The following is a 23281-nucleotide window of genomic DNA, read 5'->3' on the forward strand; positions in this document are numbered from 1 at the left end:
ATGTTTCACCTATGACCCTCTGTGACACTCTGTGACCTGCGGCTCAGCTTTCCTCAGCGTGAATGACATGATAAACTATTGGCCAGGCTCCTGTTTAAGGAACTGTTTTCATGGCCTGGAGAGGCTTTTGTCAAGTCTTAAACCCATTATTTACTAGCTGTGTGTTCTTTGTTGAATGACCCATCTGACAGTTGAGCCTTTATGTAGCCACGATACAATAAGCCTCCTGGGTCCCATCAGATGAAAGCTAGGCCTGATCCACCCACTGTCGCTGTGTCCACTGTGTGCTAGCTGCCACCTTGTCGTCTAGATGGCATACTTTGGATCACCTAGGTCTTTTCCTCCCACCCCTGCAACTCCCAACACAAGAATGTGAATAACATACATGTGGAATTATATAGACATAGAATAGATATTAATTTAGGGAGAAACAAATGGTATGTTATTTGTTTAGAGCTTAAGAAGTAAGCTTAGGGTCACTACTTCTCAATACATCCCCCATGTTGACCACAGTTCATCCCTGAAATATGTCAGATGCGTTGTGACTCATTGGGAATGGAATCTGCCCAGTGGTAGTTTTCAGTATTGAGACAATTTTTGTTCACTACCCTTATCTTCAACTAAAACTCTATTATGAAACCACAAAGAACTAATGTTGGTGCCTGAAGAGTTAGATATACTGTATTGGAAATATCCCATATTAGAAATATCCCATATTAGAAGTTACTACTGGTGCATGGGGAGTTAGAATCATTCTGGTAATAACAGTTGTGCATGAATGAAATCAGCATTTGGACGGAGAAGGAGTATCCCATATTGGAAAGTAATCATAGCTTTTATGTTCATGTGTGCGTATGCTTTGACAGCTTTTTGGAGACCACAGCCTACTACTTCATGAAACCAAAAATTGGAGAGAAGGAGGTGTCCCCAAATGTTTTCTTCAGTGTCTGGCATGAATTCAGCTCTGACTTTAAAGACTCTTGGAAGAAGGAGAACAAACTGATTCTGCAAGAGAGGTAGGTGTCTTTGTGTTCACAATGGCATTTAAAATTGGTATTTTATTAAGTGTGACTCCACTGGGGGTTGCCAATTTTTATAGCATGAATGAAAACTTTGATGGCCCTCACCCTGGGATAGCAAGTTGAAGAGGTGCTGATACTTGGCAGAACTTGGAGTTTGACTAAGAGGAGTGTGGACCAGAATGTGATGCTACAGAGAATAGCCGAGGGTAGGGGCAGTGCCATTGTCCGTTAAAATAAGTTCTATTGTGAAGAAACCAAAGAAAGAAAAGCCATATGAGATTGAAAAACCCTATAGGGATAAACCTTCTCCCCTCAAAAGACTGCTAGCAAATGATACAAAGGTCAGAGGAATAGTTTTTTGCTCAATTCATGGTATATTGTCAGTTTCATCAATTCATCTCACAATTTTACCCAGATGTCTCCCCAAACCATAGATGATCATGCTTTTTGAAAAAGATCCCTCAAGATTCTTGTGGAATGATAGCACATTTCCTACAATAAATCTGTTCGAGAATGAAGAGAGATTTTTCCCTCTTGAGTATGTGAAATAACATCTCAGGGATTATGAAATTCCACAAAGGCATATTGAATATTAACTCATGAAGAAAGCTAGCCCTCCCAGGGAAGCCTCCCCAAATAGCTGGGTCTAGTGGGAAAATGAAAGAGAAACATAATCCACCCAGAAAGCAAATCCTAACACAGAACCAATTAGCACACTTCCTCACATCCCTGTCCTAACAATGGCTTTGCTTTAGTTCCTTCGAGAGCTTACATCCTGAGGGACTTGGTTCATCTCTGCTATAATAGTTCATATTTTCCTACTTATTATCTTCAGGCTGGTGTGCTTGCACATACACCATGATGTGCACCTAGTTTTCATTTATGAGTAGGCTTCCCCATCTCCTTAAGTAAACAGAGTTAATTGCTAGCATTTTTGTGCATATATATGATGCAGACATGGCCTCACTTCCACAACAAAAGCTGTGCATCTCCTCTTGTGGCTCACTGGCCCCTCAAATCTAGCCTAGCCAGTAAGTGCTGGGTTCAATGAGAAACTCTATCTCAAAAATAAAATGGAGAAACAATTGTAGAAGTCACCCGAAGTCAACCTCTGGCCCCCACATGGGTACATGTGTACCTGCACACACATATCTATGCACAAACACACACTCATATATCACATACAAAAGATAGTTATTCTCCAATCACTGCTCTGTCATACATTCACTTACATATCCCTTCATTCATATATTAAATGATATTTTATTCTCCACCCACCAAAATGCTTGCTCCGTTTAGAGGGTTATAAAGGAGAAACGTTTTTCAACTCTACCACTTTAGCATACTTCCCTTCTTAAATCTCTAAATTTAATTTTTTTTAACCTAGAAAAGCATCTGAAACCCACTCACTCTGTTATTGAAAGTGAAAAGCATAGAATTTCTTATAGAACAGTTATTGGTAGCATCTCTTGGATTAAGGACCTAAGTGAAGATAGACCTGGTCCAATTTGGACATCAACAAGATAGGAATAAGTACAAGAATAGCCACCCTGCCACATATCAGGTGAGTAAACATGTCCCAGATACTGGGGGGCAAGGTGGACTCAATCGTCATTATTTGCTGCATCACCAGACAGAACATCAACTCTGGCTAAGAAGATGCCTTCGGGTAGAAAATGTCGAAGCTCACTGATTCAGACACACTGTACCCTAGAATCACTTCTAGTCTCTGTTCAACATTCCCAAAAAGTTCTGTTTCTAGGTGACATTAACACCGCCAGTCTTAACCATATTGAATTATTGAGTTTGACATGCTCAGACAAGGTTGTCTTCACTTTTTAACTCCTTTGTCCAGCCAGACTTTGTTCTGATGTCTTGGACTTGTCACATCCTTAGAAATATGCTAAGGGCATTTGGATACACAGTTGATGACTGTATTTCATTGTGGCTGTATTGTGATTGGCTGAATCCAAATGATCCTAGCCATCCATTGTAATTTTACTACATTTGCTTGTGATAAAGGGCTAAGGCAGAATGTGTGGCAGGCCAGGAAGGACTGGCATCTGTTATGCCTCTCAGCAAATGATGGCCAGGCTGCTTTGAAGAGTGGAGCCATTGATCAGAAGTGTTTGCACAGTGCCATCCCTTTACTCAAAGCTGAATACACAGCATAAGGAAAACAAAAATGTGAGATTCCTGTTTGAAAATGAACAATTTCGAAGCAACAAATAACAGCCTATATTCAGTGTTTTAGTTCATGCTATAAATTCTCTTGCTTGCGTTGCAGTGTTTATTTCACAGTGAGAAGGGTATTGTTGTATTTCTGAGGGAACGTTCACCTGTGACTTACCCACAGTGTTTTCCCTTTGGTGCATCTGTATATATTTAATAACTTGTTACATCACTGTCAGTGACATGGACATGGGAGTACAAACCTAGCTCACTCGAGTAATGAACACATTTTTTTCCACATAATTTTAAGTTGATCATTGTGGGTCATAAAAGCCCTTCTCCAAATACCTTGAGCAAAGTCAAAGTAAGAGCTCTTGTTTAGACAGTCAGGCTAAAGAAGGGTGGGAGAGGAACTTGTCTGTGAAATGCCCAGATGCAGAACTCTGCTGGTAATAGTGCGTTGGGCATGCATCTCTGGACCACTTTTTCTGTTTTTTTTTTTTTTTTCTCTTTTGCTCTCTCAAGAAAAAACAAAAACAAAAAATCTTTTTAAATTTTCTGTGTGTGACTGGGTATTTACCTGAGTGTCTGTGGACCATGTGGCTGCATTGCCCACAGAAACCAGAAGAGGGCATTGGATTGTCGATAACCAGACTTACAGGTGGTTGTTAGCTGCCATGTTGGTGCTGGGACTCAAACCCAGTTCCTCAGGAAGAGCATTCCCCTTTGTTTCTTTTTAAATGTCTTCTCTCTATCCTTCTGTTTTCTTCCTCCTTCCCTCACTGCTTGTCTTCCCCGCCCACATCTTTCCCCTTTTCACTACCTTTCCCTGGCCACACTCTAATCCCACTTTCTTCTGTGGGTCCATGTAATTGTCAAGCTTTTTCTTTTACAGTAGACTCATGACCTCTGGCCTTTGTGAGTAGCCATGGCTAACATTTTTACAACCTAGGCATAAAAAGCACTCTCCAGCATCTTCTAGAAGAATTCCAGGGTAAACTCCAAATGAACTCTGGCCACCTTTGGCTTTCCTACTATGGCCAGCCAGGGGCTATCACAAATAGCTCAACTGCACTTCAACCCATTCCTCTAGCCAGGGCTTGCCAGGGCTGGCAGTTCGCATCATACCAGGTTTTTTTGTTTTTGTTGTTGTTGTTTTTTTTAGGGGGTGGGGGAATAAGGGGAAAACAGTTTCAAAAGAAAGAGTTAACTACTACCTCAGTTTATCAGACCTATAAAAGTTGTCCATGTAATTGCCCAAGTGATTTAGCATGTGTTATGTAGCTTTTACTGGGAGATACAAACAAAGGTCTCTTTACTCCAGCTAGGGCACCAATGACAAACCAAAGAAACGATTTCATTCATATCTAGCTCAGTAAACCAGTGGGTTACTTGTAGTAGGAAGTGATACTGGAGCATAGCCAACATGAAGACAGCTGCTTTCCAAAAAGCCCATCCCACATGGGCAATGAGTCACCACATCCCTGGTGCTTTCTGCCCAGCTCACAGACAGCTCAGCTGACCAGAGAGTCATATGTCCCCAGCGAGTGGTGCTGCTTTTTCACTATAGGGAGTTGCCTTGTGTATCCTCTAACTTCCTGAGCCTAGTAGGTTTCAGTTACTTCCTGAGTTTCAAGAAGGAAATGTTTTGGTTGAGTGTGCAGAAATAACCTGAACAGTGATATTAGTTATACCATTGAACTCTTACTTCCTGATAAAATTTCCCATCTTCTCATTTGGTATTCATAAATAAATGATTCTTTAAGATTTTAAGTCCTGTATGAATATTCCTCCCCCATTTGATTTCTAACTGATATCTCATCATAGAGTAGGAGAACTCTGCTTTTCTGGCCTTTTCTGAATAACTTGTGAGATTCCATTGATGTGTTTTCTGATGTAGTGAGTTCCTCCTCATTCTTGTTGAGTAGATCTGCCCTCTTTCTAGGAGATGTGGTTTGAAAAGCATGGGGGGTTTGGTTATCTGCCAGTTATTAACTCTGGGGTTGTCTGGAAGGTCATTTATCCATCAAGAATCATCCTTTCCTTACCTGTAAAATGGAGGTGATCACACCTCTCTTGCAGCATCAATATGTAGATAGAATGAAAGATGTGCATAATATATATATATATATAATTTTAGAGGTTCTTTGGCTGTTTCTCTACCATTGAATATAAATGGTATCATACTGTGTCTCTAATAAGATGTTTTAGTGTATTAATAAGGGGATGACATCATTCTAAAAAGAGAATTTATAAATGCAAGGTATTGCTATGACACAGTTACCTTTTTGGTTAGGTAAAATGTGTCTGTTCTGTGTGTGAGCATCTACTTTTGTTTAAAATGTTACTATACACTATGCTTCTCGATGAATGTTGTCTGATATGATAGAATATTGCTTTTATATAGACTACTAGCCCACTGGCTTTGTTAAAAGTCAATAAAAGTGATCTTTTCTATTTACTTTATATATATACACATTTATTAATAAGAAACCTTCCTTTTTAAAAATTTCAGGCATGCCATCATTGAACAACATAAAACATGAAAAATAAGAAGTCAGGACATGTTAACAAATTCTACCAAGTCCCCTCTTCCCCAATATCTCACCAGAGCATGCTTGGAATATGTAAGACCATAGGAAAACTTTTACATTAGTCACTCAGCCACATTAATAAGACCTTGAAAAGATAGGACAAAAGCCCAAAAAATTAAGCACATATATACCTCTTGGTCCCTGGTTAATAGGCTGTGGGTTAGATCCTAGAAGAAGAGGGTAGCCCACCCCAGAGAAGCTTTACTCCTCACCTCTCTTTACTGTGATTTGAAATCAGTATTCATCCAGGATTTCCTGCTGTATAACTCTGTGGAGTTATGTTTTTGTTATTCATTCAATACTCCTTGAACTTCACTCAGCACTAAAGTTTTCAAGCCCTCTGTAGGCAGTCTATTCTTCCTTGATTGTACAGCTTAGCACTGAGCAGTGTAACATACAGCAGAGAATGAGGAGGGGCTGAGGTCTAGCCAGAAGACTTTAAACACAGAGCTTAGAGCCCATGCAAGATTTTTTTTTAAAGATGGTTTAAAGCACTAAAATCATTTTAGACAACAAAAATCTTTCTCCAGAAAACTGGCGCCCAAGCTCCATGAAGTGTGGTATACCATAATTTCATTTTTAATCAGTTAGACATTTTAATTCAATAAATCAATTGAGACATTAGTATGAGTTATGTTTAAAATATTGTCTAATTTAATTTACCAGTTTATTTACCTTGCGAGGCAGGTAGTCTTTGATAAACCAAGAGAAGGGCTAGCTACCCCTGTAATTGCACGAGCCTGTGGCAATCAGTATGCAGTAATCAGTATGTGTTCAGCCCAGCTGAAGTCTCTGATTAGAAATGATTTGGATATTTGTTCTTACAAAATCATAGATTATATTGGAGATTTCTCTTCTCTTGCCATGCTAAAATTCTTTCCAAAATTTGTATTTAAGTGCTCTGTATGTTCAGATTCAGATTTAGGTATGATGTTAGTAGAGATAAGTCTGGGAAGGAACAGACTGCTTTCATGGCAGTTGAAAATAAATATCAATGGAGATAAATAAGTGAAATTCCCATTGCCCACCTTTTTGTGAGACAGGATCTCATGTAGCACAGTCTGGCCTCAAACTCACAAAGTAGCCTACAGCGACCTTAAAACCCTGACCCTTCTGCCTCCACCTTGCTAGAATTATAGGTATGTGCCACCATAGTTGCTGAGGTAGAGACTGAACTGAGGGCTTTGTCTATGCTAGTCTCCTTTACCAGCCCATCAACATCCCAGCTGCTGGAATCCCCTCTCTGCTCCAGGTCTGTGCTGTTGTGTGGTACTGGTAATGACACTGGCTGATCATTTGTCCTTTCCATCCAGGCACAAACTTTAGAGAAATGACCAATAAAGCTCTTTTCTTCCTATTGCCAACTCTCTAGTACTGGAGGTTTGACAAGACAGTTGACAAACCAGATTGCCAAAATGGTAACAAGAAGCTAAGTATGTGTGGGGAGTCTGCATTCTTGGCTGGTCCTAATTTACATACCTTTAGTATAATGGGGAGGGCAGTTTGTTTTGTGATTATTTATGTTCTTCCGTACGTCAGGAAGCATCCCTGGCTATACAGATCTTGACCCCTAATTAGAAAAGTAGACAGTAAATGAAAGCATGTATCTAAGCTATGGGTTTAGGAAATAAAGAGGAATCAGATGTTGAAGATCATTAGAAAGAACAGCCAGGATACCTTTCGGGGGGAAGAGGGGACAAGGTCTGGAGTGCTTACAGAGTTTAAGATTCTGGCCATGTGTGGAGACACAACAGAGCATGGGGTGGAAATGGTTTTGTTTTTTCCAAGAAAGACAAGTAATAAAAGGAAACTGGTGAAGTGTGCCAGGGCTTCACAGTCCAGATCATGGCAGATTCATCATGAGTGATAAACTGTTATTATCCATCAGATAGAAAATCAGCAATTTGGCAGGAGGGGAATCGGATAGGATGTGTGTGATGAGATCTTTGACTAATATGGGCAGTGCATTGGAGAGTGGCTGTAAGGAGTAAGTTATGAAATCACTATGGCTTAAGTGAAAGATGTGGTACTCTAGATTATGTGAGGTCATGGAAGCTGCAGGAATTGAGTGTGCAGATGTTGTTTGGAAGAAGGTCTACACAGGCTTGGTGCTCCCAGTTTGGGGGAGTATGATTCTAAGTGTCATCTCAGGCATTACCAAGCTAATGTCAGTTAAGTTATGAAAGATTCAGGAAAAGAGTCAGCCTGCCCTTTCTTCTCCTAAACCACCTTTTTACACTCTGGATGTTAGCACATTCTCTTTGTAAAGCTTAGTCCTCCTAGGAGGTACACGTTCCAGGAGGATACCTACATACGACAGAACTTTGTATTGGCTTCTTTGTCTTGTCATCCTTTGGGGAAACTTCTCAAATGCTTCTCGAGTTCTATCCTCAGACCATAAAAATAAAAAAGAATAAAGAAAAACAAAACAGAACATGTGAGCTGAAGATAGAAGTTCGTGGTAGTGTGTTTGCCCAGCATGCCCAAGGCCCTAGAGGGAGAGAGAGGGAGTGGGGGGTGGGGGAAGTGAAGGGACAGAAGTAGGGAGGGTTGAAGGGAAAGGGTCCCATTCAAAGGCTGAAGCAGCTCTCAAGAGTTGTGATTAAAGACATAAATAGAAAATTAGCACCCAAAACCAAGAAAACAGCCTGTCCAGAGGTATGTCTGCTTTAGTATTTAAATAATGCTATCTAACCTTTGAGTGAGATTGTGGGAGCTTATGAGGTATCTGAGCCATTCATAGTTTCCCATCAGCATTTCTTAAAAGTATTTTTGTTGATTTAGCCAAGTTTATAGTAGAAATATCTTAGATCAAAATATACTTCCTGGAAAATATGAGTCAAAAATTATCCCCCAAAAATAGTATCTTTCAACTTATATGGGCTGAAAACTGCTCCTATAAAAGCAAGATTTTTTTTAAGGGGGTAATTCTCACTTCCTTTAAGATAAATAACTTCAAGTAACATCACAGTTTTATTTTGTTACAGGAAGATGAGCAGATCTATCAGGTTTGTGTAATGGAAAATTAGCAAATAGTTTGGTTTGTGAGTACTTTTGCTGGAGCCTGAATTTTTAAGATAACTAAAATCTTTGGAATCAAAGTGCTCTCCACAGGCCTTCCTGCCATGGCCTTGCTTGCTGCTGACTCCGACTCTTTGGGGTGGAAGGATTCCAAGGCAGGAGCCACTCCTCCATCCGCCTCAGGGATTTCCTCTCAAACTCCACCGCTTTCCCACTCTTGAAAGAAATATGTTTGCTAAGTCGAAGATGATTCTTCTGCACTTAAAAAACGGGGCTTTAGAATCAATAGTGTCTAATCAGAAGCTAGGCTTGAGAGATACAGAAGCATGAGGTTGCCTTGGCCATGTCATTGATATTAGTCTCTGTGTGAAGCCAATGACGGGCAGGGCCAAGGCATTTTTTTGTTGTTGCTGTTCTTTGTTTGTTTGGGGTCTTTTGGGGGAAGGGGCGGAGGCAGACAGGAATAGAGAAAGACCTTTTATATTGTACTTATGAGCAAGCAGACACTCCATGTAAGTTAGCCTTGCTGATGTTGAAGAACTAGCTATAAAGTTACAGTACAGTCTTGGTTGTTGACATGTGCAGTCAAGTCAAATGTCCATCAACTGAACCAGAGCCCTCAGGACAAATTAGTGTCACATAGATAGCTTGTGCTTTTTTGCTTTATGGAAAAGCTGTTGGTTACAGTTTGTTCCTACTTGAAAGTGAAGTTCAAAGTTTAAATCATCATTGTTTAAGTTTTTTATATACAGAATATTTTTTTTTACTCTATTCAGATATAGTTGACACTTACAATGTCTAGTTATCTGTATACCTCCAGAAATTTTTATCACAATCCAGCCAATTGGCAAATCCATTCCCTCACAGGGTTACATTGATTTTTTCCTTTTGTAACAATAATCCTTGAGTTGTGTAGCTTTAATTTTACATTTTAAGAGTAACAATGCAAAGCCAAATAAGTGAATATAGAGTTGTGCCTAATAGAATCCCTAAATTGATACAAAAGCATTTTTGCATTGTAGCCTCTCCAGTTTATGTTGAGATTAACATGTAGACTCACCAGAGGCCCATTTATATTTCGTTGCTTCTATTTTGACTTATTTGTGCCTCTACTTCCTGGATGAGGTCTGTAATAACACACCCAGAATCACTGATCCCTCAAAACCTTTCAAAGTTTGGAAAGTTTATCTAATCACCCTTATCTGTCATTGTATCTTGGTGATGTTTAGCATCCTCTAAATAATCTATCAGTTCTGTCTCCATCCTCTCCACTTTGCCCTGGCCATGTTCCACCTCCAGTTGATTACCCCAGCCACCCCTTTCCTTTAGGACTCACAGTTCAGCCGGCACCGAGTATCACACACCCTGTCTCCATAAAAGCCAACATGTCTCCACAGTTCATTGATCTCCCTCTAAAGAAAGACGGCTCTGTCTCCTTGCTGAGACCTTCCCTGAATGATTTAACTTTCAATGGGAAGCCATCTGAAGTACTGTTAGGAAATCATGCCTACAGAGTGAGGCACATCTCGAGAGGGGTCACCTCTGCATTTGCCCAAGGGCACAGACCTCTCCTGGTATGGGTCATCACTTGGGTAGAGATGGCTCCTGGCTCTACCTGGCAAAGGGAAGCTAAGAAGTCAAGGTGTGCTGGTGCCTGAGTAAGGTCGGGTAGTAGATCCATTCCATCTCTAGAGTATTTATTTCTTGGTTTTTATAATCAAATACTATGTTTTGCTAACAGGTATTTTCTTTCATTTTTCTGTATATGGGCATTTTCTTCCATGTTCTGTCTATGCAACCCTCGGGAGCCTTGTAATCTAGGACAGAAGAGGATGTCGGATCCCCTGGAATTGGAACTACAGATGGTTATGAGCCACTATTTGGGTGCTGGAAATTGAGCCTCTGTCCTATGGAAAAGCACCCAGTACTCTTAAAGGCTGAGCTGCTGCTCCAGCTTCTGGTAGCAGGTAGTCTTAATGAACATAGAACTCTAGCTGTGTTGGTTGTGAGCCTCCAGCTGTTTGTCCATAGATAGAAAGGACGCAGTACCCCGAGGTCATGCCCATCTTTTCTTGGGCTTTACAATGTCCTTCTTCCCCTGGAATGGATCCAGGAGAGAGCATGATTAGAGCGTGCCCTGGAGGAAAAGCCAGCAGCCCACGTTAAATTTACCTGCTGGCTCCTGAGAGCATATGGATCCCTTGAGTTTCATTAACCCCCAAATGACCTTTGTCTCCAACAAATTATGAATTGGGAGGGAGCAAAACTACTGAGCTGCAGAAAGTGTACCTATTTAAAATCATCTAAATAACACTGTGGTAGCAACATTCAGTAAGGAGACATGGATATATATAGTTGCTTTTAAGAAGGAAGAGAATATGCACAGTTATATTAATGATTTAGCATTTTACTCTGCAATTTACTTCTAATATTATTTTAATCTATTTTATAGTATTGGTATCTGAGATGGGCTGCATTGACTACCATGTTGAAAATTAAAATTCAAAATTCAGTAACATAAACACTCACTTTTCTATTGATAAATAATGAATATTCATAGGGAATAGGATTCATTCTCTTCATTTAAAATCTTCAGAACTTAGAGGTTATATATGGAAATGCCCATTCCTCAGAATTTTAAGTTGTCAAAAAAAAATGTGTTGGGAATGAGTCTCTAAACATCATTAGGTGAGGTAAAAGGAAAGAACCCTTGATTCAATAGGTAAACGCTCCACTGTGAGCTACATCCCTGGCTCTCAGGTTTATGAAATAGTTAGTGTCTCACAGGGTGACCCAGGCTGACTTTGGCACTTGCAATCCTCTGGCTTCTGCACCTCAAGTACTGTGATTAGAGACATGCACGCCATGTCTGTCTGGCAGTCTTTAATCCTCAAATTGTTGTAATTATCATCATGTATCTAGACATTCTGTATCTTGCAGAAGTAAAACACATCAGAGTGTATTCATAATAGGTCTTAATTTTATTAGATAGGATCATTTTTAAAATTAACTTCTAGGGTTCAAATTCTAGGGCCTAGGGTGAACATTTTTGGAAAGTTTGTTTAAATTACATTTGGCCACTTTAAAGTTTTCCAAGTGTGGGGGAGGTAAATAAGATGAGACATGAGGGGGGTATATTTCCTCAGTTAAGGGATTTTTGATGCTCACAGATAACACAGAGGATTTCATTGTAAAAGTCAGACTTCGTGTGGCTATTAATGTATCCTTAAGTTTTAACACTGATGTGCCCATAGTTCTGTTCTGAGTTCACCCATGTGTTGGTTTCCTACAGCCCCTCATTCTTCCAGAACTTTCATTCTTACAAAAGCTAAATGTAATATGTCCTAGAAACATGGGGTTACATTGTAGAAGACTTGGATTTAACATATGCCTCCAGTAGTATATTTACAACCCTTGACATATTGGCTTACCATTCTGAGCCTCAGTTTTCCCATTTATAAAATAGAGGTACTGATATTATCTCGTTTCTGGAGGGAGTTAAATGAATTACTGAATATAAAACACTTAACATAATCTCTTTCATACCAAAACTTCTTACATAACATTATCATCAGCAAATTCATGTTCTTAAGGCAAGACATTATATTAGAAAGACTTAACATTGGAATTCAAAGAAGAGCTCTATTCTACCTTCTATTATTTCTTTTTTTAATATATATTTTTATTTTATAATTAACTTAATTTCACATATCAGCCACAGATTCCCCTGTCCTCCCTCCTCCCACTCCCCAGTCCTCCCCTCCAATCCACCCCCATTCCCACCTCCTTCAAGGCAAGGTCTCCCCTGAGGAGTCAGTCCAGCCTGGTAGACTCAGCCAAGGCAGGTCCAGTCCCCTCCTCCCTACACCAAGGCTGAGCAAAGTGTCCAAGCATAGGCCCCAGGCTCCAAAAAGCCAACCCATGCACCAAGGACAGGTCCTGGCTCCATTGCCTGGGGGCCTCCCAAACAGTTCAAGCTAATCAACTGTCTCACTTATCCAGAGGGCCTGATCCAGTTCCATGGGGGCTCCTCAGCTATTGGTTCATAGTTAATGTGTTTCCACTAGTTTGGCTATTTGTCCCTGTGCTTTTTCCAATCATGGTCTCAATATCTCTCGCTCATATAATCCCTCCTCTCTCTCGCCAATTGGGCTCAGCCATGGATCTCTGCATCTGCTTCCATCAGACACTGGATGAGAGTTCTCTCATGACAGCCAGGGTGTTCTTCTACTATTTCTAAAGTATATATTTCCAAGTTATAAATTTGCATGCTTCCAATTATAAAATGGTGAAATTGGGAAAATTAAGCTTAATTGGCATTACTTCCTAACTTGTAGAACTGAAATAGTGATCTCAAATTTATATGCTATTGAAGCAATTCATGATATTAGCTGCACAATTCCCAACACAGTGACTGGCTCATTGCAGGTGCTAAGTGTTTTGAATAGTACTGTAGGTCTTCAGAAATTATGACTATTGGTACAGGCTTGATGTGTTAGCCTTTAATCCCAGTACCAGGAAAGTAGAGGCAGATTTCTGTGTTTGAGGCCAGCCTGGTATATACAGTAAGCCTCAGGCCAGTCATGTGGTGGCACCTTGTCTCAAAAAAAAAAATCTGGCTATTGTTGTATATGAACATAGTGTATTCCTCCCCCATGAATAAGACAGTAAAAAAGAACTGGACAAAGTGAAGTAGAATTTGGAAAAGCAGAAGAGTGAGGGTGAAACAGAAATATTAGAAGGAGATTAATGAAATCCAATAAATTAAGATAGACAGTAGTGCTTAAAATAGAAGGTCAAGAACACAGGGAAGCTACACATCACTTTTCTGCCAGGAAACCCATATTGTCTTTTTATAAGCAGCAATATCCACATATAACTGGCACAGGAAGGCAGAGGTATGTTTCCATGGTACCCAGTTATACAGAATGAATTGGGTGAGCCTTCTTTAGTGTGAATCCACAGTAATTATGCATGTTTGTTCTCTTCATTTTTTCTTTATCAGCCCGTTTTACTCTAGCTAATTATGATTGTTAATATGGGTTTCAGTCTAGCATATTACAGGTCCCCATTTAGGGCAGAGCCATATTGTAGGCCTTTAAAGAAGAAAGATTGAGCCCCTAGCTCTCTGCACATTGCAGTCCTCTCATTTCAAAATTAAGTCAGAGCGTGAAGAAAACTAGAAACATGGAATTTGGAGTTGACATAGAAGTGAAGCTGGGTCTGTTTAGAGCAGAAAGTAAGACAGGAGCTAGAGGCTGGATAACATGGATGACGAGATAGATATAACGGTGAAGAGGGAATTGTTGGTTTTGCAAAGATGGACGGATGCATGGATGGATGGGTACTGGAAATCACACAGCGCTTTAAGAAGAACGCAAACGTGTCTGAGAAGGCAGCGTCACTGTGCATAAAGCTTTGCCTGCTGCCCACTTGGTAGTTTTCCGCCTGATCTCTCAGCAGTACTTTCCCCAGTCCACTCTGCCACTGAGTGCAGTCCGGTAGACTACTCCACATTCAGATGAGAAAGAAGAGAGCCAAGTACTATACACAGTGTCCCAACTGAGAAGCAGGAATATAACCACCAGAAAGCTGGTGGGTCATCGCAGGATGGAAATAAGCTGGCTTCCATAAAGTATGTAGCCTCTCTTCATGAACAGATGTTAGAAGCAACTTGTTTTGCATTCTGATTTTACAAAGCTGAGAATTAAGTTCTCGTATCCAAATACTTGATTCCTAGAGAGCATTTCCATTCTCTACTTGGTTATTTAATGACTTACCTAATAAGGGAGTTCATAAACTTTGGGGGGCGGGCTTGAATTAGTCTTTTGTTTTGTTTTGTTTTAGCTTTCATTCTTCTCTCATACATTACATTCCAACCACAGTTTCCCCTCCCTCCACTCCTCCTAGTCCCTCCCCCTACCTTCCTTCTCCCCAGATCCACTTCTCCTCCTCTTCCTCTGTCCCCCTCCCCAGGGATTTTCCACTGAACTTGGCCTAACAAGATACGATAATACTGCACACAAGTCTTACAAACTTTTAAGGATAATGACAGATACAGTTTCATTCACCGCCTTGTAGTCTGGAGCCATGATCTCTTATCTGCAATTTGAAGACACACAAAATCTATGAAACAACAACAACAAAAAAATATTCATTCATAGAGTTGCAGCAAACTTATCTGTAACAAAACTCAACTTTTCTGAGGGTGTTTTTAACCTCTGCACATCCAGGTTACCATAAATGTTCGTAAACTTACCATAGAAATATTGTGATTTACTATTTCATGCTCTGGGACTCTTTTGGTAGTGTGGTAGTGTGCCGTACACCTGTCTGAAATGGAGAAATGTCTCCATTCTGTAACATATCTGGCCACAAAGTTTCGGGGTAAAGGATTGTAGGATGAATGTGTATTGGGCTGAGTGAACTAAGCAGGTACTGGTCCCCCATTCTATCTAGTAGCACGAGGATATATCAGTCTCTTAATGAAGCTACTGGTATGTAAGGTTAACTATGGAGACTCATTCAGATTTTCTAGTGCTCTGAGTGACCTCCCCACTTCTGTAATGATTGTAGAGTTTCCTTGCTGCATCCATCCACTCAGCCTCCGGTCCAGTCTGAGCTTCATCCCCTCATATCATCAGCTCTGCCTTTGCTGTCTGTGTCTATCTTTCTTCATCCATTACACATCTCCTCTGCTCTCCACTCCTTGGCATCAGCAAGCCAAATCCTTCACCCTTCTTGCTCTGGAAGAAATTCTCTATGATGTGGTGATATATTGTGTCCCCCCCCCCAATATATTGTGTACCCTAATAAAACTTATATGGGGTCAGAGAACATAATAGCCACGAGATTAGACATAGAGGACAGACAGTGGTGGCACACACCCTTAATCATAGCAAACCAGAGGCAGAGATCCATTCCAATCTCTGTGAGTTCAAGGCCACATTGGAAACAGAGCCAGGCATGGTGGCACATACCTTTAATCCCAGGACTTGAGATCTCTTGTCTTGCTTGGGAAAGACACATGCCTTTAATCCTAGGAAGTGATGGCAGGAAGAAGAAAGGTATATAAGGCGTGAGGACCAGGAACTAGAGGCTTTTTAGGCTTTTGAGCTTTTAGGCCTTTAGCAGTAGTTCAGCTGAGGTCCATTTGGGTGAGGACTCAGAAGCTTTCAGTCTGAGGATTTGTAGAAACAGGATCAGATGAGGAGTTGTGAAGGTGAGGTTTGCTGTGGCTTGTTCTGCTTCTCTGATCTTTCAGAATTCACCCCAATATCTGGCTCCTGGTTTGTTTTTTTTTTTATTAATAAGACCATTTAAAATTTGTCTATACTAAGAGGCACAGTTTTCAAGTCAGCGAGGCAACCATAGGTTCATTTCCTAAGGAGCACACACGTAGCTTGGAAGGCATGGGAGAAATGAGGTGTGGTGAATGCTTTTATTCAGATTTTCATTTCCATGTATAATCATTACGCACAGGGTAATGCTGCTAATGTCTCTCCTGAACACAGTATCGCCATCCTCTCCTCTCAATTTAGAATTTGCCAATACGCTTTGCCTAGGTCATTCATCATATGATTAGAGTTGCAGATGAAAACAGCACATCTCTACCCTGATGGAGTTTCCAATATACTCACAGAGAAGTCATTATTGGGTCAAGGAAAGGCAGAGCTGGAGGATTTTTTTTTTTTTTTTTTTTTTTTTTTGGTAAGATAGCAAGATGGTGTCTGAGAAGTAATGTGTAAACAGGGACTTGACGGCAATTAGAGAATAAACTCGTTGAAATCTGGAGGAGGAAAGTCCCAGGCAGTGGGAATAGCAGCAAGTGGAGATGCTGAGGGAAAGCATATTAAGTGAGAAGTCCAGAGTGGCTGGAACAGGGCAATCAAGGAAGAGAGGTCAGGGCGAAGGAATGCGGGGATCAGAAATAGAGTCTCCTGGAACAAGTTCGGGCAAGGTTTGACAAGAATGGACATTCAGTAAGAGCCCTCGGTGACTGTGCTATGCTAACTAGAGGGAGAAGAAGGCTAACAAGTGGTCTTTGCACTCAGCATCTACAGAGGCAGACTCTGAGAGTGCTGAGGGATAAAGATGATGGAAGCAGAGGAAGTGGAGACAGTAACCGGAGGCCACCATTTCGAGGAACTTCTTCATTCAAAGGGCCGTAGTGAAAAGAGGAGCTGGGTGGAGGGAAGTAGATTAAGGTTTTGTTTTCTGAGGTTTTGTGATTTTTCAGATGGTGGGATAAAAGGCGTATTTGTAGCCAGATAGGAATATTCCAGTAAAGGAGAAATTGAGACACTAATTCTCCTGTAGTGAGTGTGCTTCCTTCATGTGCCCCTGCCTTGTGTCTCCCACATCTTAGTCTTAATTAAGCCGTTCTTCCTCTTGTGCAATTCCAAGCCATTATGATATAAATAGCTTTGTTGTGCTCTTTTATGAGTTTTACTGGGAGGAAATTGGATAAACTCACTATAATCTAATTCCTATGTCTAATAGCCCTTGCATTCCTTCACATTCCCCACCAAGTCCTTCAGCAAGTAAGATACAAATGATTTGTGCACATAATGCTTGCTAGACAAAGTGTCAAAATGAGCATCACAGCATAAATCCCAAGGGAGTTTAACTTTCTATCTCACTAGCTATGGTCAAAGCTTTTCTGAACCTCCTTTAAAAAAAAAAAAAAGTGAGATTAACAAAACTATCTTTGAGTGGCATACATGAAGGCTTGAGTTCAGTTCTTGTCCTGCACTCTCATACACACACACACACACACACACACACACACACACACACACACACACGCACACAGAGAGAGACAGACAGACAGACAGACGCACGCGTGCGTTCACACTCACATCATCACAAATAGAAATACTGAAAGGAAGTTTTCATGAAGAATATCAAATGTATTGGATGACCAACTGGTGTGCTCTTCCCTGGAGAAGACTTTTTTTTCATTCTCTTGGTCTCCTGTAGTTCTTGGCCTAGGGTTAAGTACATGTACATACAAGTGACACTGCATGAACTTAACAAGTTTTCACTTATTTATGTATTCATGTTACTTAAGTGTGTGTGTATTAACAACAATGAAAAAAGAGTCAATGAATTTGAAAGAGAAAATGTGTGAGTATATGGGGGATTTGGAGGAACAAAAAGAAGGGGAAACATAATAATATTATAATCTTTTAAAATGAAAAAAGTATCAGATGTAGAAAACAGCATTATTTTCCTGTAATAAAAGATCAAGTTTGGTGTCAAATATAATTTTTTACTCTTTTGGTGCTATCATGTGTAACAGGATCTGTTTTATTTACTATCCTATGCTTCTGATACCAGTAACTATTGTTTTTAGATTTTTAAAGAAACCTAAAATCTTTTCAGTATGCATAGAACGACATATGACCTTTCTTACATACCTAAGGAAAAGACATATGGACCAGGTGGTAATGGAGATGCAAGTGCCATGTGAGCTAAAGGATACGTGAGAGCACTAATTTTTATATCTCCTCTATCAGAGATTAAAATATGAAGATGGGAAATGTGATGAGAACTTTAAATATCTTGGTATGCATGTGGACACAAATTTTGTAATTTTTAGACTCAGTTAAACTTATCACAAAGCGGGATGAAGCGAGGTGTGGTAACCCCTAAATCCTGATACTTAGGAGGCCAATATCACAAGTTCGAGTCCAAACAGCTTAGTAAGAACATGTCTCAAAATTCAATTTGAAAACAAGAAAAAAAAAAAAAAACACTGAGGACACTAGAGAGATTGCTCGATAGTTAAGAGCACTGGATGTTCTTCTAAATGACCTGGGTTCAATTTCCAGCATCCACATAGGAGCTCACAACCATCTGTAACTCTCATCCCAAAGGATCCAGCACCCTTTTCTGGCCTGGTCCACAGACATATATATATTCAGGCAATCACTCATACACATAACATAGAATGGTGTTAGAAGTAATTTTTTTAATGACTGAGGATACAGCTCAGAGGATGCCCATGCCTAGCATGCATGAGACAGGTTTCAATTCTTTGTGCTGCCATTAAAAAAGAAGTTAGATATACATTATGGCTGAGTAGCTTGGTGTTTTTGTGAGATTCCTAACAGTGGAAGTAGGGAGGAGGCTGACTCTATCGCCTGCTCATGAAACTCTTTTCCTCCTGTGGGGTTGCCTCGTCCAGCCTTCATGTGATAATAAGTGCTTGGTCTTATTGTTCCTTGTTATGTAGTGCTTGGTTGATGTCCTGGAAGTCTGCTCTTTTTTGAGGAGAGTTGGAGAGGGTGTGGATCTGGAAAAAAAAGGGGAGGTGGTGGGGAGACACTAGAGGGGAGGGAAGGGAAACTGTGGTCACTGTGTAATGTATAAGAGAAGAATGAAAAAAAAAAAAGAAGCTATGGAAACATTTTGAAATAGTACCCTTCAGATTTCTTGGTAGGCTTTTTCCCATATCCAATGATATGAAATGGTGCTGTAGCTTGATATTATAGAATCAGGGGTCTTTGTTTACACACACAGCTGCCCATGAGCTTGGCATTAATTCATGTATTCCCTAGACCAATGGTGTTTCTCTTCTTCATAGCATGGGCGGTTAACATTTCCAAGGCTTGTCTGAGACCTCCGCCCTCTCTGGCGTGGTTTTTTTTTTTTTCTTTTATCCTGAATGTTTCCATTATCTGCTTCCTAGATTTGTCAGTGTTCTAACCTGTGTCCAATTTGACTCCCTCCAAAACTATATAACATAGTTAAAGTTTTTTTTAATGTTTTAATTAAAATAGAATTACATCACTTTGCCCCTTCTTTTCTTCACTCCATCCCCTCCCAGACACTGTCCCTCTAGTACCTCCCCCATGTCCATGCCTCTCAAGTCAATAAACTCTTTGATTATTATTGTTACATGTGTATTGTATGTATGTATGTTGGGGGGTATATATGTATGTATGTGTCTACTTAGGATTTTTATTGGCCTTTGTCTACTCAAATACCTTCCCTGAGTTCAACTTTAAAATTTTATGTCAGTTGAGATTGAATAATGGTTTTTTAAAAACGTATTCATTAATTTTTTTCTGTAAATTGTAGTTTTACATTTTTCCCAACTACAATTTACATCCTTTACTTAGAAAAGAACCATGTCAAAAAAAAAAAAAAAAAAAAAAAAAAAAAAAAAACCTAGAAAGAACAGTCAGGACTATGTAGCGGTCGTTTTATCTTCTCCAGTCAAATCTTATATGTTTCTCATTTTCAGAGATGACTGCCCTTAGATTGTGCATTTCTCTTGCTATGATTGCTTTCCAGGTTCAAATGTGTCCAATTACAGAACCTTTCTTCGATCTCAAAGACACCCACTTTTCTACGTATTTTTCTCTTAAAACTTTGAGACTTTGATGATCTCTTTTGTTTGTTAAGAGTTGTAAGATACAGTTATATTTAAAAGGGCCATAATCACGTGTGAAGTTACCCTGTTGTCCTCACTGTAAATTCATCCAAGTATCTTCTCAGGGAACCGTCTTTTCTGTAATTAGCCCACCAACATCCCATGAGAGATTTGCCAAATATCTTGTAGAAATGAATCCACATTATAGCCTAAGAGTTACTGAGGTCATTTGGCACAAATCCCTCTGGTCCTGTCATCATATACAGAACACAAAGTCAATCCCTCTGAAAGGGGAAAATACCTTTGACTGTCTTACGACTTTGAATTTTGTATACACCCATTAACAATTAATTGTTACTTAAAGATAGAGTAATAGCAGTAAATCAGTAAACTCAAAGGTCAAGTCAAATCCAGAAGAGATACAAAACCAGAGGCATAAGTCAAAGCCCTAATTAGAACTTTTGTCTTTTATCATGGGTAACTCATCAAATTAGCTGTTTTTGAGTGTCTTGGGAAAAATGACCTGTGTGAGGGCTCAAATTGTGCTCTGGGAACTTAAAAATGACCATCTGTGATGATTAAACTCAAAGAACTTACTATTCAGCAAGTAGAAAAGAGAAATAGCCATAGTCCTTGCTTTGAAGTACAGTCTGCACAAAAAAGTCATGAAATGTCATCCTACTTCTGTAAACACACCCAGAGACAAGCTTGAGGACCAGAGTTCAGGTCTCCAGCACCTACAGCACAAGCTGAACTTGATAATATGTGTCTATAACCCTAACACACAGAGTATCAGAGATGGGCAAATCGGGGCTTGGGGGCGCCGCAAGCAGATTGGGGCCAATCTAATTGAAGTGGTGAGTTGCAAGTCCAATGAGAGACCCATCCCCCCAAATAAGGGTAAGACAATAGAGGAAGACACATGAAATCAGTATTTGGATTCTACTTGCTCACACACACACACACACACACACACACACACACACACACACACACACATGCATGCACATTTATGCATATATGCACACAATTAGAAGTAAAGTAAATAAATGTTCCTTTTATCTCTCTTCACCTGTATCTCTTCACCTTGTACTCCCCCAAGAAATACTCTGAGGAAATGCTGGCAACCATCATCTCTGTTAATTTTCTTTATGTTTATGAAAGTCCATGTGTTGTTTTATGAAGAGTAGCATAGAGCCCACGTATCCAACTGTCACAAGTTAGGACTGGAGTTAGGAGGTTTCCTCAGAAGGCATCCTTCCTTCATGGTTGATAGAAATGGAGACTTGTTTTGGGCACGGGGAGACAGAGTATGAGGTGCAGTTTCAATGTGAACCCAGGTTCTTGTCCTTGGGTCAGGCCCCTGGGGACCGGAAGCACAGTACCCTTCTGCACTCCCGGTCACTTAGGTACCACATCCCTGTCGGAATCTGCTTGAGCTCATTCTTACTGCTTTCTGTAAGCGCTGGAGGGGGGCCAGTGCAGTGTTCTCTCTGCAAAGCTGAGAAATGATCAGCACCCAACTCAGACATGGAAGCTGCTGGAAGCTGACCCTCTTTCTCCTGGTGGTCATGATCAATGACTTTGGGATGGTTATTTTTGTTATTTATCAGATCTGTGTGGTTTTGTGTGCATGAGTGAGTTTGAGATCATTTGGGTTACAAAGGAGATGCGGCAGAATGAACTTCCTTAAATCACCTTTAATTCCACACAACACCTGATACCTTTTCTGTCTCTACCTGGAAGGAGCCCCAGACGTCTTAAGCTATTACCACCAACCAACCATGGCCTTAAGATCTCTGCTTCTCACTTTTCCCACTTTGTAGGCTGCAAACCAAAATTAATTTGTAGACGGACTTGATGTTATTTTTTCGATGACGTGCAATCTGAAGTGGCAGGAATGACACATTCATGTGCTGTTAGCTTCATGCTGGGCCTGTTTCTCCATGATGGGCATGCCCTAGACTCAGCCTAACCCTCTCCCACTGCTAAAGAACCCGACTCCCAGAGTGAAGGCCGCGACTCACAGAAAGCTGAGCTGGAGCCAGTGGGACGTGACTGTCTGCCACAGATACTGTGTAGACCAAATTATTGATGTTTAGCAGTGGGAAAGCAGCTGCCTTTCCCATCCTATTGAATGATGACAGTGTATCTTTTCTTGATAAGCCCGTGGCCAGAGTGGCGTTTGGTCCAGAAGGTGGATAGAGGTTGTTCTGTCTACAGGCTACAGGAATGTCTGGTTTCTCTTTTCTGTCTGTATCTGAGTCTATCTCCCCGGTCATCTCACACACTGTTTTTAAACTTAACTGCACTGAACGTTTTGTATATATTTGCCTGACAATAAATGGGTCTGGGGCTAGAGAAGGTTCAGGGGTGGGAAATGCATCTTTATTAGAACAGAAATGAAGACCCTTTCCCTTTGTTGAGAAAACACTTAATGCAAATGAATCTAGTTTTAGTACAGACATAGTCTGAGTTTTCATTTGTATAAAAAAAAGATGAAAATTTAAAAGTGATGTTAACAAATCCTATAAGAACTAATTCCATAGTCTCTTACTTAAATCTGTCTTTATGATATTGTAAACCTTAAAATTATTCCTGTCTCCTGGCTTCAGATCTTATTTATGTAGTAACTTTTAAGTTTACTACACTGAATCCGAATGAAGGAGCAGACACCCACATGCTCTGTGAGAAAAGAAGCAAATTGCATCTACATGTGTAGAAAGTTTGTGACTCCATTTCAGATAATAGTCACAATTTTATTTTTGAGACAATAAACTTTGTGTGGGAGTTTTTAGGTAAATTCCAGCTACAGCTTTGTAATTAACGATCTTTGTATACTGTTCCTCAGGACTTTTTTTTTTCTTGATGGCCTGGGGCAGGCTTGTTTGTAGGTGTTGGTTACAGCAGTGGTAGTAGGTTTTTGTGAGACCGAGAAAACCATTAGATCTGTAGTGAGGATGATCGATTCCTCACCACCGTCACTGTTGCCTCCCTGTCTCTTGGTCTCCGTGGCACCACAATCTGTCTATAATTAATAGTGGAGGGTGGGAAGGGGTAGAGGCAGGTCGATATCTGAAGCCCATTGG

The 23281-nt window shown here is 40.3% G+C and overlaps 1 protein-coding gene across 1 annotated transcript in view; it reads left to right on the forward strand.

The window, feature by feature from the left end:
• Window positions 1-23281, forward strand: part of Fmn2 (formin 2) — a 315696-nt gene that overhangs the window by 283998 nt on the left and 8417 nt on the right. The window contains exon 16 of the mRNA XM_006993715.4: window positions 867-1016. Within this exon, the coding sequence (XP_006993777.3) occupies window positions 867-1016 (150 nt within the window). The remainder of the gene's footprint in view (window positions 1-866; window positions 1017-23281) is intronic.

The sequence above is a fragment of the Peromyscus maniculatus genome, chromosome 11, assembly GCF_049852395.1.
Source record: "Peromyscus maniculatus bairdii isolate BWxNUB_F1_BW_parent chromosome 11, HU_Pman_BW_mat_3.1, whole genome shotgun sequence".
NCBI classification, from domain to species: domain Eukaryota; kingdom Metazoa; phylum Chordata; class Mammalia; order Rodentia; family Cricetidae; genus Peromyscus; species Peromyscus maniculatus.